At 46.0% G+C, this 16,146-nt stretch overlaps 1 protein-coding gene across 6 annotated transcripts in view; it reads left to right on the forward strand.

The window, feature by feature from the left end:
- Positions 1-4,360: 4,360 nt before the first annotated feature.
- The window catches only part of LOC116359614 (palmitoyltransferase ZDHHC7), a 33,017-nt gene continuing 21,231 nt past the window's right edge, over positions 4,361-16,146 (forward strand). The window contains exons 1-4 of one of the 6 annotated variants that reach the window (XM_031812586.1): positions 4,361-4,645; positions 5,870-5,990; positions 12,213-12,536; positions 14,213-14,337. In XM_031812586.1, coding sequence (XP_031668446.1) covers positions 12,219-12,536; positions 14,213-14,337 — 443 coding nt within the window. In that variant the 5' untranslated portion in view covers positions 4,361-4,645; positions 5,870-5,990; positions 12,213-12,218. Of the gene's footprint in view, positions 4,646-5,869; positions 5,991-12,212; positions 12,537-14,212; positions 14,338-15,203; positions 15,801-16,146 lie in introns of those variants that run through there. The other 5 variants (XM_031812587.1, XM_031812591.1, XM_031812588.1 and 2 more) reach the window with 5 other exon arrangements.

Below are 16,146 nucleotides of genomic sequence, written 5' to 3' on the forward strand. Positions count from 1 at the left end.
TCCTTGTCTACTCTGTTAGACTACTGGTCTGGACCATAGAGACAACACTACTCTGTTAGACTACTGGTCTGGACCATAGAGACAACACTACTCTGTTAGACTACTGGTCTGGACCATAGAGACAGAACACTACTCTGTTAGACTACTGGTCTGGACCATAGAGACAGAACACTATGCTGTGATCTAGTTGTTGATGCTGTTCCTCTTGGGCCTGTCTACTATCTAGTTGTTGATGTTGTAGTGCGGGAGAGGAGAGGAGAGGAGAGGAGAGGAGAGGAGAGGAGAGGAGAGGAGAGGAGAGGAGACGAGACGAGACGAGAGGAGAGGAGAGGAGACGAGACGAGAGGAGACGAGAGGAGACGAGACGAGACGAGACGAGAGGAGACGAGAGGAGACGAGACGAGAGGGACTCTGCTCTCACACTCAACACCCTCAGAAACGGAACCCTCAGAACCGGAACCCTCAGAACCGGAACCCTCAGAACCGGAACCCTCACACTCCTATTGAAAATCTCCTATAGATTTCTTTCTGCACCTTGTGATTGACATCATGGCCTGTCTAGCAGGTCTCAACCAGGTAGGCCAATGTGGCAGATTGCCTGACAAGGTGTAAATGATGCCCAGGCTGACAGTGAGCACCAGTTCCCCCTTGTGATTTCTTTGAGCATGATCACAATTTCTCCACCATGTAGTTAAACTGAACAAAAATATAAATGTGACAATTTCAAAGTTTTACTGAGTTACAGTTCATATAAGGAAATCAGTCATTTAAATTAAATAAATAAGGCTCTAATCTATGGATTTCAGATGACTGGGCAGGGGCACAGCCATGAGTGGGCCTGGAAGGGCATAGGCCCACCCACTTGACAGCCAGGCCCACCCACTGGGGAGCCAGGCCCAGCCAATCAGAACACATTTTTCTCCACCCGTCCTCGACAATCCCGCAGGTGAATGAGCCGGATGTAGAGGTCCTGGGCTGCTAAATTCTCTAAACATTCAATTCTCTGGCAACAGCTCTGGTGGACATTCCTCCTGTCAGCATGCCAGTTGCACGCTCCCTCAAAACTTGAGACATCTGTGGCATTGTGCGTAAACAATGTTTGGCCATGAAACATGGAACCAAATCTTTACATGTCACAAGTATTTTTCACCTCGTTGTTTTGACTCACCGACAAAACAAAACACACCACAGTCAACACAACGAAGCCTAGCCATACAAAACAACTAAATAACCCCCCCCCCCCAAATGAAGCCATAGTAAATAACTTGACCACTTTATTTTAGCTAGCTAACAATGACTAAGTTCATAATAAGAGTACATTTGAATGACACTAAGTGGCAGTGTTTTTACAACTAATGCTGGTTTACCTGAGGCTGATGTCGTGCAGGTGTTTGGACACATGCATATACACACACACACTCTCGTTAAAATAAACACATACAAGAACACACACATACATGTCATAGTGCCAGACATGAACACAAACATATACAGTTGGCATTGCTGTTATGATGTCACGTGTTCTGTCCTTTGTTTTCTTATTTTCATTGTTGTTTGCTGTTTTCTTCTGTCTTTTCCTTTCGTCTCTTTAGTTCATTCTCTTGGTTGTTGGTGCATTGGGGGGTTCTTGGGGGTTCATTCTCTTGGTTGTTGGTGCATTGGGGGGTTCTTGGGGGTTCATTCTCTTGGTTGTTGGTGCATTGGGGGGTGGGGGTTCATTCTCTTGGTTGTTGGTGCATTGGGGGGTTCTTGGGGGTTCATTCTCTTGGTTGTTGGTGCATTGGGGGGTTCTTGGGGGTTCATTCTCTTGGTTGTTGGTGCATTGGGGGGTTCTTGGGGGTTCATTCTCTTGGTTGTTGGTGCATTGGGGGGTTCTTGGGGGTTCATTCTCTTGGTTGTTGGTGCATTGGGGGGTTCTTGGGGGTTCATTCTCTTGGTTGTTGGTGCATTGGGGGGTTCTTGGGGGTTCATTCTCTTGGTTGTTGGTGCATTGGGGGGTTCTTGGGGGTTCATTCTCTTGGTTGTTGGTGCATTGGGGGGTTCTTGGGGGTTCATTCTCTTGGTTGTTGGTGCATTGGGGGGTTCTTGGGGGTTCATTCTCTTGGTTGTTGGTGCATTGGGGGGTTCTTGGGGGTTCATTCTCTTGGTTGTTGGTGCATTGGGGGGTTCTTGGGGGTTCATTCTCTTGGTTGTTGGTGCATTGGGGGGTTCTTGGGGGTTCATTCTCTTGGTTGTTGGTGCATTGGGGGGTTCTTGGGGGTTCATTCTCTTGGTTGTTGGTGCATTGGTTCTTGAGGAATGGAATTAATTGTATTTAATTTTTTATTTTTCTTCCTGGGGGAGGGGGGTAGGGGCCTCGAATGGTTGAGGGACAGCTATTGGGGATCTTGGAGGGTTCGGGTTCACGTTTTTTGGCCTGGTGGTAGATCGGTCAACATGCCCTGGAGCAGGGCATTGACCATGGAAATGTAAAAAATTAAAACAATGACTAAGTTAAACCGAAACGCACTTTGGTACCAAAAGAAGTTGTCTCTCCTGCCTGGTACTGCATCCTAACCACAGTACCAAGAGTGCCAACTCGCGTGGAAATGACCACGTCCATCTCTCAGCTGCTATGGGACTTCTGTGACGTTACAGACCACCAGGTGCACGTTCAGTCTAGTCCACTGGATGGCGCTGTTTACCAACATACCGGTCACTTACTGTCCCAGACTTGAAACCATGAAACAGCTCCATCTAATAAGTGGAGAAAACAGAGATGATTGGAAAGGTGATACTCCAAGGACCCCAAGTATAGGTACTGGTTTTTATAGACCTTGCCAGCTTAAAACCCTTAAATGAGTTCCCTCTGGTTCGTTCAGCCATTCCTATGGCGAAAATGAATGGGGAAAGATTATGGTTTTGGGATAAACGCCCGAAAATAAGGTCTGAGGTAAACACAGGCTTAGGAGATCTGATAGGTTTTGTTCTATGAGATAATATCAGTCAATTAACGTCACCATTATGAATTATGAAGTCAGAAATAGTGGTATATAGTTGGGGGTGTGTAATAGTGGTATATAAATGTTAGATGGTGGTATGTAATAGTGGTATATAGATGGGGGTATGTAATGGTGGTATATAGATGGGGGTATGTAATAGTGGTATATAGATGGGGGTATGTAATAGTGGTATATAGATGGGGGTATGTAATGGTGGTATATATATGTTAGTTGGTGGTATGTATGACAAAGTACCACTAAGCACAGTAGATGGACACAGTACCACACAGCAGGTGGACACAGTACCACACAGCACAGTAGGTGGACACAGTACCACACAGCACAGTAGATGGACACAGTACCACACAGCACAGTACCACACAGCACAGTAGGTGGACACAGTACCACACAGCACAGTAGGTGGACACAGTACCACACAGCACAGTAGGTGGTCACAGTACCACACAGCACAGTAGGTGGACACAGTACCACACAGCACAGTAGGTGGACACAGTACCACACAGCACAGTACCACACAGCACAGTAGGTGGACACAGTACCACACAGCACAGTACCACACAGCACAGTAGGTGGACACAGTACCACACAGCACAGTAGGTGGACACAGTACCACACAGCACAGTAGGTGGTCACAGTACCACACAGCACCGTAGGTGGACACAGTACCACACAGCACAGTACCACACAGCACAGTAGGTGGACACAGTACCACACAGCACAGTACCACACAGCACAGTAGGTGGACACAGTACCACACAGCACAGTAGGTGGCAGCATGCACAAACAACGTGTGAATGCCATGATACCGAAGAAGAAGAAGAAGCAGCAGCTCTGGCAAAGATGTTTATGATTAATCCAAGATAGACCACAGCCTGTCGTTTCCAATGGGGAAAAATTAGTCACAGTGGGCAGGCCATGCAAGGAGGGGGCAGAGCCAAGAACGAGGCAACGAGATCCTATTTGCTCGTTCTAGCAAACATTAGCATATTTCCGTTAGGGAACGCCTACTCTGTGAAGTGCTTGTGTGTAAAATCTCAATTAGCCCATGCGCTCCTTCGAAACAACGCAATTTTTTTTTTTAATGTTGGCAAAGGGTAAGGTCTACAAAACTTAGTCCATTCTGTTCGTAACAGATTGAAGTTTTGGGAACAGAAAACTGTATTGATATCAATTGTTTCATCGATGAGAACATTTGCAGAATTTCGGCCAAAATGATCTCTTTCCATCTTCTCCCACTACCGGCCACTGGGCTTCCTCTCACTACCATATGTGGTAGTGAGAGGAAACCCTCAAGCGGATGCTTCACATTTATACATCCGGTGAAATATCTGTCTCGTTATATTTGTGGCTCTGCGAAAGGCAATAACGATGAATACTCTGCATCTGCAGAGACGCATCACCGTAAATACTGTACCGACAATGCAGAAACCAGTTTGACCATAAATCAGCTTTGCTTAAACGCCCAATCAGGAAAAAGCTAAACCCGGAAGTAATTTATCCAGCTGTTGGTGTGTGTGAGAGAGAAACATAGAGAGAGGAGATGGTGGTTGTTTGTGGCTTTCTTTGGGATGAAAATAATACACCGTATAAAAATGTAACCGACGACATAAATCCACGTCTGGTCTCGAACGAGGAACATTGTGGTAAGAAGCGACAGATAACGTTAAGTTAGTTTGGCCAGTGAGCTTAGCTATGCTAACAGAATTGGCAGTGTTGTCACAGATACAAACATCTTATAAACATCTTGGTATTGTTATGCTAACTGGCTAGCTAGCTTTGATTTAGTTAGAAACAACTGTTGGTCAATTAGGGCAAAATAACAACCGGTGTAACAACCGGTTGTTGTCAATGTTGTCAATGTTAACTAACGTTAATCACGGCTCGTGAAGAGTGATGACGTTCTTATTTGTTTGAATGATTTGCTGTAGTTAATAATTGTAGCTGGGCTTAGCTACTGTATTTGACCATTTTAATCCGTTTAGACACCCGCTGTTGTGTGTCTGTCGCTCAAACAGATTTGGCGAATGTTGTTGTGGGGAATAATCATGTTTCACACCATGAGTTGCTAGTAACGTTAGCTACTAAAGAAACAATAATAAATATTCCTCAGAAAGTAGTGATCAAATGAATTGCTAGTAGATCAGATATGACCAGTGTTCTTCTCGTAACACAGTAAACTAAAAGAGACTATGTGGACTGGATCAGAACAATGTGGCATGTGTGAGTAGTCAGTGACAGGTTATGACTATCAGAGCATGTAAGAGCCTGCTAGTCTAGGCTATTTAAAGAGTGTATGGGTGTGACGGTAGCCAGGCTTTGTAGACAACATACCAGACCGGACTATTAGGAGATGAGTGAGTTTCCTCAACTGCAGAGGAAGGTGGAGCTTGACTGAATGATACCCGATACTACAGCCACGGTTGTGCTGTTTCTCTAGTCTTTGTTGTGTGGATAGCTGCACCTAGACATGACAGCATCCTAAAAGGCTCCCCATTCCCTTTATAGTGTCATAACACTATGTTATTCAGGGCAAGCTCATTGTGACTCTTGGCATCTAAATGCTCAGCCTAGTTAACATTAAACCTGGCCTGGACCACATTATACACAAATGACACATTTGGCCTTTAGACTCAAGTAGTTTAATGTGTTTGTACATCCAGACAGGGGTGTGGGAGAAAGCTACATAGCCACATGTGTGCTTGTGCCCCCATCAGGGAAATATGCTCTTGTGGAAGGGATAGACGCCAGTGTGCAGATCTGGGTTGCATCTGTGGGAATACACACACACACACACTTGGCACTCCACCACCTCACATTGCTGACACACTTCTGTGGCTCGTGGTCTAACAGTGTGTGTATCTGCGCAGGTATTTGGGCCTGGATGAGGTTTTGTAGCCAACCATGTTGCCCTGCTCCACCACAACACAGCAGACCAGAGGAGTAGACAGACAGTAGAATTCAATGTCATTGTGAAGAGGACACTGTGAGGTGAGTTACATATGGTTAGTGTGTTGTGGAGATGGCTATTAGACCTAGTTTAAATACTACTAGTTCTACACACCATACAGACAGAGGCTAGGGCTTCCTGTAGGCTAGGGCTTCCTGTAGGCTAGGGCTTCCTGTAGGCTAGGGCTTCCTGTAGGCTAGGGCTTCCTGTAGGCTAGGGCTTCCTGTAGGCTAGGGCTTCCTGTAGGCTAGGGCTTCCTGTAGGCTAGGGCTTCCTGTAGGCTAGGGCTTCCTGTAGGCTAGGGCTTCCTGTAGGCTAGGGCTTCCTGTAGGCTAGGGCCTCCTGTAGCCCAGGTCTGGTGTCTGTCTACTACAGTTATGTTGAGGGTAACCTGCAGCCCAGATTATTTGGTGTTGTTATTTATCAGGATCCCCATTAGCCACTGCAAAAGCATCAGTTACTCTTCCAAGGATCCACATGAAACATGACATGATGCACAGTACAGAACATTATTAGTTGAGGACTGAAATGCATCTAAAACATCACAGTCTACATGTTAACACACAATATCTAGGTCCAATACATCACAGTCTACATGTTAACACACAATATCTAGGTCCAATACATCACAGTCTACATGTTAACACACAATATCTAGGTCCAATACATAACAGTCTACATGTTAACACACAATATCTAGGTCCAATACATCACAGTCTACATGTTAACACACAATATCTAGGTCCAATACATCACAGTCTACATGTTAACACACAATATCTAGGTCCAATACATCACAGTCTACATGTTAACACACAATATCTAGGTCCAATACATAACAGTCTACATGTTAACACACAATATCTAGGTCCAATACATCACAGTCTACATGTTAACACACAATATCTAGGTCCAATACATCACACAGTCTACATGTTAACACACAATATCTAGGTCCAATACATCACAGTCTACATGTTAACACACAATATCTAGGTCCAATACATCAGTCTACATGTTAACACACAATATCTAGGTCCAATACATCACAGTCTACATGTTAACACACAATATCTAGGTCCAATACATAACAGTCTACATGTTAACACACAATATCTAGGTCCAATACATCACAGTCTACATGTTAACACACAATATCTAGGTCCAATACATAACAGTCTACATGTTAACACACAATATCTAGGTCCAATACATCACACAGTCTACATGTTAACACACAATATCTAGGTCCAATACATCACAGTCTACATGTTAACACACAATATCTAGGTCCAATACATAACAGTCTACATGTTAACACACAATATCTAGGTCCAATACATCACACAGTCTACATGTTAACACACAATATCTAGGTCCAATACATCACAGTCTACATGTTAACACACAATATCTAGGTCCAATACATCACACAGTCTACATGTTAACACACAATATCTAGGTCCAATACATCACAGTCTACATGTTAACACACAATATCTAGGTCCAATACATCACACAGTCTACATGTTAGCACACAATATCTAGGTCCAATACATCACACAGTCTACATGTTAGCACACAATATCTAGGTCCAATACATAACAGTCTACATGTTAACACACAATATCTAGGTCCAATACATAACAGTCTACATGTTAGCACACACACACAATATCTAGGTCCAATACATAACAGTCTACATGTTAGCACACACACACAATATCTAGGTCCAATACATAACAGTCTACATGTTAGCACACACACACAATATCTAGGTCCAATACATCACACAGTCTACATGTTAGCACACACACACAATATCTAGGTCCAATACATCACACAGTCTACATGTTAGCACACACACACAATATCTAGGTCCAATACATAACAGTCTACATGTTAGCACACACACACAATATCTAGGTCCAATACATCACACAGTGTACATGTTAGCACACACACACAATATCTAGGTCCAATGCATCACACAGGCTACATGTTAGCACACACACACAATATCTAGGTCCAATACATAAGTCTACATGTTAGCACACACACACAATATCTAGATCCAATACCTCTGGTTGAATGTCTTGTACCCGATGAGTGTCTGAACTGTGAAGAGACCTCTGGTTGACTGTCTTGTACCCGATGAGTGTCTGAACTGTGAAGAGACCTCTGGTTGAATGTCTTGTACCCGATGAGTGTCTGAACTGTGAAGAGACCTCTGGTTGAATGTCTTGTACCCGATGAGTGTCTGAACTGTGAAGAGACCTCTGGTTGAATGTCTTGTACCCGATGAGTGTCTGAACTGTGAAGAGACCTCTGGTTGAATGTCTTGTACCCGATGAGTGTCTGAACTGTGAAGAGACCTCTGGTTGAATGTCTTGTACCCGATGAGTGTCTGAACTGTGAAGAGACCTCTGGTTGAATGTCTTGTACCCGATGAGTGTCTGAACTGTGAAGAGACCTCTGGTTGAATGTCTTGTACCCGATGAGTGTCTGAACTGTGAAGAGACCTCTGGTTGAATGTCTTGCACCCGATGAGTGTCTGAACTGTGAAGAGACCTCTGGTTGAATGTCTTGTACCCGATGAGTGTCTGAACTGTGAAGAGACCTCTGGTTGAATGTCTTGTACCCGATGAGTGTCTGAACTGTGAAGAGACCTCTGGTTGAATGTCTTGTACCTGATGAGTGTCTGAACTGTGAAGAGACCTCTGGTTGAATGTCTTGTACCCGATGAGCGTCTGAACTGTGAAGAGACCTCTGGTTGAATGTCTTGTACCCGATGAGTGTCTGAACTGTGAAGAGACCTCTGGTTGACTGTCTTGTACCCGATGAGTGTCTGAACTGTGAAGAGACCTCTGGTTGAATGTCTTGTACCCGATGAGTGTCTGAACTGTGAAGAGACCTCTGGTTGAATGTCTTGTACCCGATGAGTGTCTGAACTGTGAAGAGACCTCTGGTTGAATGTCTTGTACCTGATGAGTGTCTGAACTGTGAAGAGACCTCTGGTTGAATGTCTTGTACCCGATGAGTGTCTGAACTGTGAAGAGACCTCTGACGAGGTCAGATACCTAGGCTGTACTAGGGGTGATGCTCTGATGAGGTCAGATACCTAGGCTGTACTTAACCCACATATAGTTGTGATAGTAGATGTTGTTGCTGTGGTGACCAGCACTGAAACTAGGCTAGTTGTTGCTGTGGTGACCTGCATTGACACTAGGCTAGTTGTTGCTGTGGTGACCTGCACTGACACTGGGCTAGTTGTTGTTGTGGTTACCTGCACTGACACTAGGCTAGTTGTTGTTGTGGTGACCTGCACGGACACTGGGCTAGTTGTTGTTGTGGTGACCTGTACTGACACTAAGCTAGTTGTTGTTGTGGTGACCTGCACTGACACTAGGCTAGTTGTTGCTGTGGTGACCTGCACTGACACTGGGCTAGTTGTTGTTGTGGTGACCTGCACTGACACTAGGCTAGTTGTTGTTGTGGTGACCTGCACTGACACTAGGCTAGTTGTTGTTGTGGTGACCTGCACTGACACTAGGCTAGTTGTTGTTGTGGTGACCTGCACTGACACTAGGCTAGTTGTTGTTGTGGTGACCTGCACTGACACTAGGCTAGTTGTTGTTGTGGTGACCTGCACTGACACTAGGCTAGTTGTTGTGGTGACCTGCACTGACACTAGGCTAGTTGTTGTTGTGGTGACCTGCACTGACACTAGGCTAGTTGTTGTTGTGGTGACCTCCACTGACACTAGGCTAGTTGTTGTTGTGGTGACCTCCACTGACACTAGGCTAGTTGTTGTGGTGGTGACCGCCACTGACACTAGGCTAGTTGTTGTGGTGGTGACCTCCACTGACACTAGGCTAGTTGTTGTTGTGGTGACCTGCACTGACACTAGGCTAGTTGTTGCTATGGTGACCTCCACTGACACTAGGCTAGTTGTTGTTGTGGTGACCTGCACTGACACTAGGCTAGTTGTTGCTGTGGTGACCTGCACTGACACTAGGCTAGTTGTTGTTGTGGTGACCTGCACTGACACTAGGCTAGTTGTTGTTGTGGTGACCTCCACTGACACTAGGCTAGTTGTTGTTGTGGTGACCTCCACTGACACTAGGCTAGTTGTTGCTGTGGTGACCTGTACTGACACTAGGCTAGTTGTTGTTGTGGTGACCTCCACTGACACTAGGCTAGTTGTTGTTGTGGTGACCTCCACTGACACTAGGCTAGTTGTTGCTGTGGTGACCTGTACTGACACTAGGCTAGTTGTTGTTGTGGTGACCTGCACTGACACTAGGCTAGGCCTATATATGCTGTCATTGTTCTGAAACATAACTTACCGTGTTACCGTGTACAATTGTCCAGAGAGCACTTTCACACCCCTGTTAAAAATAGCTTTTCTGGGGTTTAAAATCATTATCTTGACATTCAAAACCCCTGTAATACACAATATGTGATGGAGCGACACGCTAGGGGTCACGCTGAAAGTCCTGAGACACTTAGATTCCTGGTCTATTCCTGTGTGGTAGTGATGGTACCAGGTGTCAGGTTGATTCCTGGTCTATTCCTGTGTTGTAGTGATGGTACCAGGTTGATTCTTGGTTCTATTCCTGTGTTGTAGTGATGGGTACCAGATACCAGGTTGATTCCTGGTTCTATTCCTGTGTGGTAGTGATGGTACCAGGTTGATTCCTGGTCTATTCCTGTGTTGTAGTGATGGTACCAGGTACCAGGTTGATTCCTGGTCTATTCCTGTGTGGTAGTGATGGTACCAGGTACCAGGTTGATTCCTGGTCTATTCCTGTGTTGAAGTGATGGTACCGGGTGTCAGGTTGATGCTTGGTTCTATTCCTGTGTGGTAGTGATGGTACCAGGTACCAGGTTGATTCCTGGTTCTATTCCTGTGTGGTAGTGATGGTACCAGGTTGATGCTTGGTTCTATTCCTGTGTGGTAGTGATGGTACCAGGTACCAGGTTGATTCCTGGTTCTATTCCTGTGTGGTAGTGATGGTACCAGGTACCAGGTTGATTCCTGGTTCTATTCCTGTGTGGTAGTGATGGGTACCAGGTACCAGGTTGATTCCTGGTTCTATTCCTGTGTGGTAGTGATGGGTACCAGGTACCAGGTTGATTCCTGGTTCTATTCCTGTGTGGTAGTGATGGGTACCAGGTACCAGGTTGATTCCTGGTTCTATTCCTGTGTGGTAGTGATGGTACCAGGTACCAGGTTGATTCCTGGTTCTATTCCTGTGTTGTAGTGATGGTACCAGATTGATGCTTGGTTCTATTCCTGTGTGGTAGTGATGGTACCAGGTACCAGGTTGATTCCTGGTTCTATTCCTGTGTTGTAGTGATGGTACCAGGTGTGATACGTGGTACCAGGTGTGATACAGCAGGCGCTGGTCAGCAGAACCAGGGAGCAGACAGTAAGCAGGCGCTGGTCAGCGGAACCAGTAAGCAGGCGCTGGTCAGCAGAACCAGGCAGCAGACAGTAAGCAGGCGCTGGTCAGCAGAACCAGGCAGCAGACAGTAAGCAGGTGCTGGTCAGCAGAACCAGGCAGTAAGCAGGTGCTGGTCAGCAGAACCAGGCAGTAAGCAGGCGCTGGTCAGCAGAACCAGGCAGCAGACAGTAAGCAGGTGCTGGTCAGCAGAACCAGGCAGTAAGCAGGTGCTGGTCAGCAGAACCAGGCAGTAAGCAGGCGCTGGTCAGCAGAACCAGGCAGCAGACAGTAAGCAGGTGCTGGTCAGCAGAACCAGGTAGTAAGCAGGCGCTGGTCAGCAGAACCAGGCATTAAGCAGGCTCTGGTTAGCAGATCCAGGCAGCAGGTGCTGGTCAGCGGAACAAGCAGCAGGCAGTAAGCAGGCGCTGGTCAGCAGAACCAGGCAGCAGGTTCTGGTCAGTGGAACCAGCAGTAAGCAGGCGCTGGTCAGCGGAACCAGTAAGCAGGCACTGGTCAGCAGAACCAGGCAGCAGGGCTCTAACTGGGCCCTGTGCTTTGTGAGTTGAGAGTTCAAGGTTGACTCACCTCTGGGTGTATGACTGATGTTTTCGGGGAGACCGAGAGAAGCTTCAGAAGGATTCTACCACATTCAGTCCAAATAAAGTCCAATAGTTTGCCTGTGGTCCTGTCGTTAATGGACTTGACAGCACAGCAAGGGTGGAGCACTATTTTGTGGAGCTGTGAAATAGACTTTTGGTAAATGACTATTTCTGATGCCTTTTCTCTCCATCTCTGTCCTCCCCTTCCTTCCAGTGCAGGATGCAGTCTTCAGGCCACCGGCAGCGCGACACAGAGCAGCACCAACCCCTGCTGTCAGCTGACAATGACCCTGAGGCTGGGGCAGGTCCTCTGTGTCCTCCGGCTGACCAGGACGGCCTGTGGTTTATCCAGGACGGCTGTGGTATAGTCTGTGGTGTGGTGACCTGGTTGTTGGTCCTCTACGCTGACTTTGTGGTCAATCTGGTGATGCTGCTGCCAAACAAGAGCTTGTGGTACTCCGTGATCAACGGAGCGCTGTTTAACTTCCTGGTCGTCATGGCGCTGGCCTCGCATCTACGGGCCATGCTGTCAGACCCGGTGAGAAGTTGGATGGGTGGGGAGGGAGCAGACTGAAGGGGAGGAAGGAGAGACAAGACAGGGGGGAGGAAGGAGAGACAAGACAGGGGGGAGGAAGGAGAGACAAGACAGGGGGGAGGAAGGAGAGACAAGACAGGGGGGTGGAAGGAGAGACAAGACAGGGGGGTGGAAGGAGAGACAAGACAGGGGGGTGGAAGGAGAGACAAGACAGGGGGGTGGAAGGAGAGACAAGACAGGGGGGTGGAAGGAGAGACAAGACAGGGGGGTGGAAGGAGAGACAAGACAGGGGGGTGGAAGGAGAGACAAGACAGGGGGGTGGAAGGAGAGACAAGACAGGGGGGTGGAAGGAGAGACAAGACAGGGGGGTGGAAGGAGAGACAAGACAGGGGGGTGGAAGGAGAGACAAGACAGGGGGGTGGAAGGAGAGACAAGACAGGGGGGTGGAAGGAGAGACAAGACAGGGGGGTGGAAGGAGAGACAAGACAGGGGGGAGACCGGATGTTTATGTAGATTGATGTTTCCTCAGGGTAAAGACTATATAGATTGATGTTTCCTCTCCTCAGGGTAAAGACTATATAGATTGATGTTTCCTCAGGGTAAAGACTATATAGATTGATGTTTCCTCCCCTCAGGGTAAAGACTATATAGATTGATGTTTCCTCAGGGTAAAGACTATATAGATTGATGTTTCCTCCCCTCAGGGTAAAGACTATATAGATTGATGTTTCCTCCCCTCAGGGTAAAGACTATAAAGATTGATGTTTCCTCAGGGTAAAGACTATATAGATTGATGTTTCCTCCCCTCAGGGTAAAGACTATATAGATTGATGTTTCCTCAGGGTAAAGACTATATAGATTGATGTTTCCTCCCCTCAGGGTAAAGACTATATAGATTGATGTTTCCTCAGGGTAAAGACTATATAGATTGATGTTTCCTCAGGGTAAAGACTATATAGATTGATGTTTCCTCAGGGTAAAGACTATATAGATTGATGTTTCCTCCCCTCAGGGTAAAGACTATATAGATTGATGTTTCCTCAGGGTAAAGACTATATAGATTGATGTTTCCTCCCCTCAGGGTAAAGACTATATAGATTGATGTTTCCTCCCCTCAGGGTAAAGACTATAAAGATTGATGTTTCCTCAGGGTAAAGACTATATAGATTGATGTTTCCTCAGGGTAAAGACTATATAGATTGATGTTTCCTCCCCTCAGGGTAAAGACTATAAAGATTGATGTTTCCTCAGGGTAAAGACTATATAGATTGATGTTTCCTCCCCTCAGGGTAAAGACTATATAGATTGATGTTTCCTCAGGGTAAAGACTATATAGATTGATGTTTCCTCCCCTCAGGGTAAAGACTATAAAGATTGATGTTTCCTCCCCTCAGGGTAAAGACTATATAGATTGATGTTTCCTCCCCTCAGGGTAAAGACTATATAGATTGATGTTTCCTCCCCTCAGGGTAAAGACTATAAAGATTGATGTTTCCTCAGGGTAAAGACTATATAGATTGATGTTTCCTCTCCTCAGGGTAAAGACTATGTAGATTGATGTTTCCTCTCCTCAGGGTAAAGACTGTTGTTTCATGTATAGAATAGATAGGACATTGAATAGTCTCTGAAGCCTGTTTGTGTCCTTCGTGTTCTGATGTTGGTCTGACCCCTCCCTTCAGGGGGCGGTTCCTAAGGGCAACGCCACCAAAGAGTACATGGACAGTCTGCAGCTGAAACCTGGAGAGGTCATCTATAAATGTCCCAAGTGTTGCAGCATCAAGCCACAGAGGGCCCATCACTGCAGGTAGACACCATGACAGAGATGGTATAGATATCTATAGAGACGTATCACATCAAGCCACAGAGGGCCCATCACTGCAGGTAGACACCATGACAGAGATGGTATAGATATGTATAGATATGTATCACATCAAGCCACAGAGGGCCCATCACTGCAGGTAGACACCATGACAGAGATGGTATAGATATCTATAGAGACGTATCACATCAAGCCACAGAGGGCCCATCACTGCAGGTAGACACCATGACAGAGATGGTATAGATATCTATAGATACATATCACATCAAGCCACAGAGGGCCCATCACTGCAGGTAGACACCATGACAGAGATGGTATAGATATCTATAGAGACGTATCACATCAAGCCACAGAGGGCCCATCACTGCAGGTAGACACCATGACAGAGATGGTATAGATATCTATAGAGACGTATCACATCAAGCCACAGAGGGCCCATCACTGCAGGTAGACACCATGACAGAGATGGTATAGATATCTATAGAGACGTATCACATCAAGCCACAGAGGGCTCATCACTGCAGGTAGACACCATGACAGAGATGGTATAGATATCTATAGAGACGTATCACATCAAGCCACAGAGGGCCCATCACTGCAGGTAGACACCATGACAGAGATGGTATAGATATCTATAGAGACGTATCACATCAAGCCACAGAGGGCCCATCACTGCAGGTAGACACCATGACAGAGATGGTATAGATATCTATAGAGACGTATCACATCAAGCCACAGAGGGCCCATCACTGCAGGTAGACACCATGACAGAGATGGTATAGATATCTATAGAGACGTATCACATCAAGCCACAGAGGGCTCATCACTGCAGGTAGACACCATGACAGAGATGGTATAGATATCTATAGAGACGTATCACATCAAGCCACAGAGGGCCCATCACTGCAGGTAGACACCATGACAGAGATGGTATAGATATCTATAGAGACGTATCACATCAAGCCACAGAGGGCCCATCACTGCAGGTAGACACCATGACAGAGATGGTATAGATATGTATAGATATGTATCACATCAAGCCACAGAGGGCCCATCACTGCAGGTAGACACCATGACAGAGATGGTATAGATATCTATAGAGACGTATCACATCAAGCCACAGAGGGCCCATCACTGCAGGTAGACACCATGACAGAGATGGTATAGATATCTATAGATACATATCACATCAAGCCACAGAGGGCCCATCACTGCAGGTAGACACCATGACAGAGATGGTATAGATATCTATAGAGACGTATCACATCAAGCCACAGAGGGCCCATCACTGCAGGTAGACACCATGACAGAGATGGTATAGATATCTATAGAGACGTATCACATCAAGCCACAGAGGGCCCATCACTGCAGGTAGACACCATGACAGAGATGGTATAGATATCTATAGAGACGTATCACATCAAGCCACAGAGGGCCCATCACTGCAGGTAGACACCATGACAGAGATGGTATAGATATCTATAGATGCATACTGCAGGTGAGGGATACTCAGTGGCTTAAGGTGTCCGCATGCTTCCCAGACGTAACAGTTTGTGCACACAGTACCAGTCAAAAGTTTAGAACACCTACTCATTCAAGGGTTTTTCTTTATTTTTACTATTTTCTACATTGTAGAATAATAGTGAAGACATCAAAACTATGAAATAACACATATGGAATCATGTAGTAACCAGAAATGTGTTGAACAAATCTAAATAGATTTTAGATTCTTCAAAGAAGCCACCCTTTGCCTGATGACAGCTTTGCACACTCTTGGCATTCTCTCAACCAGCT

This window comes from Oncorhynchus kisutch, unplaced genomic scaffold (assembly GCF_002021735.2).
Source record: "Oncorhynchus kisutch isolate 150728-3 unplaced genomic scaffold, Okis_V2 Okis03b-Okis08b_hom, whole genome shotgun sequence".
NCBI lineage: Eukaryota > Metazoa > Chordata > Actinopteri > Salmoniformes > Salmonidae > Oncorhynchus > Oncorhynchus kisutch.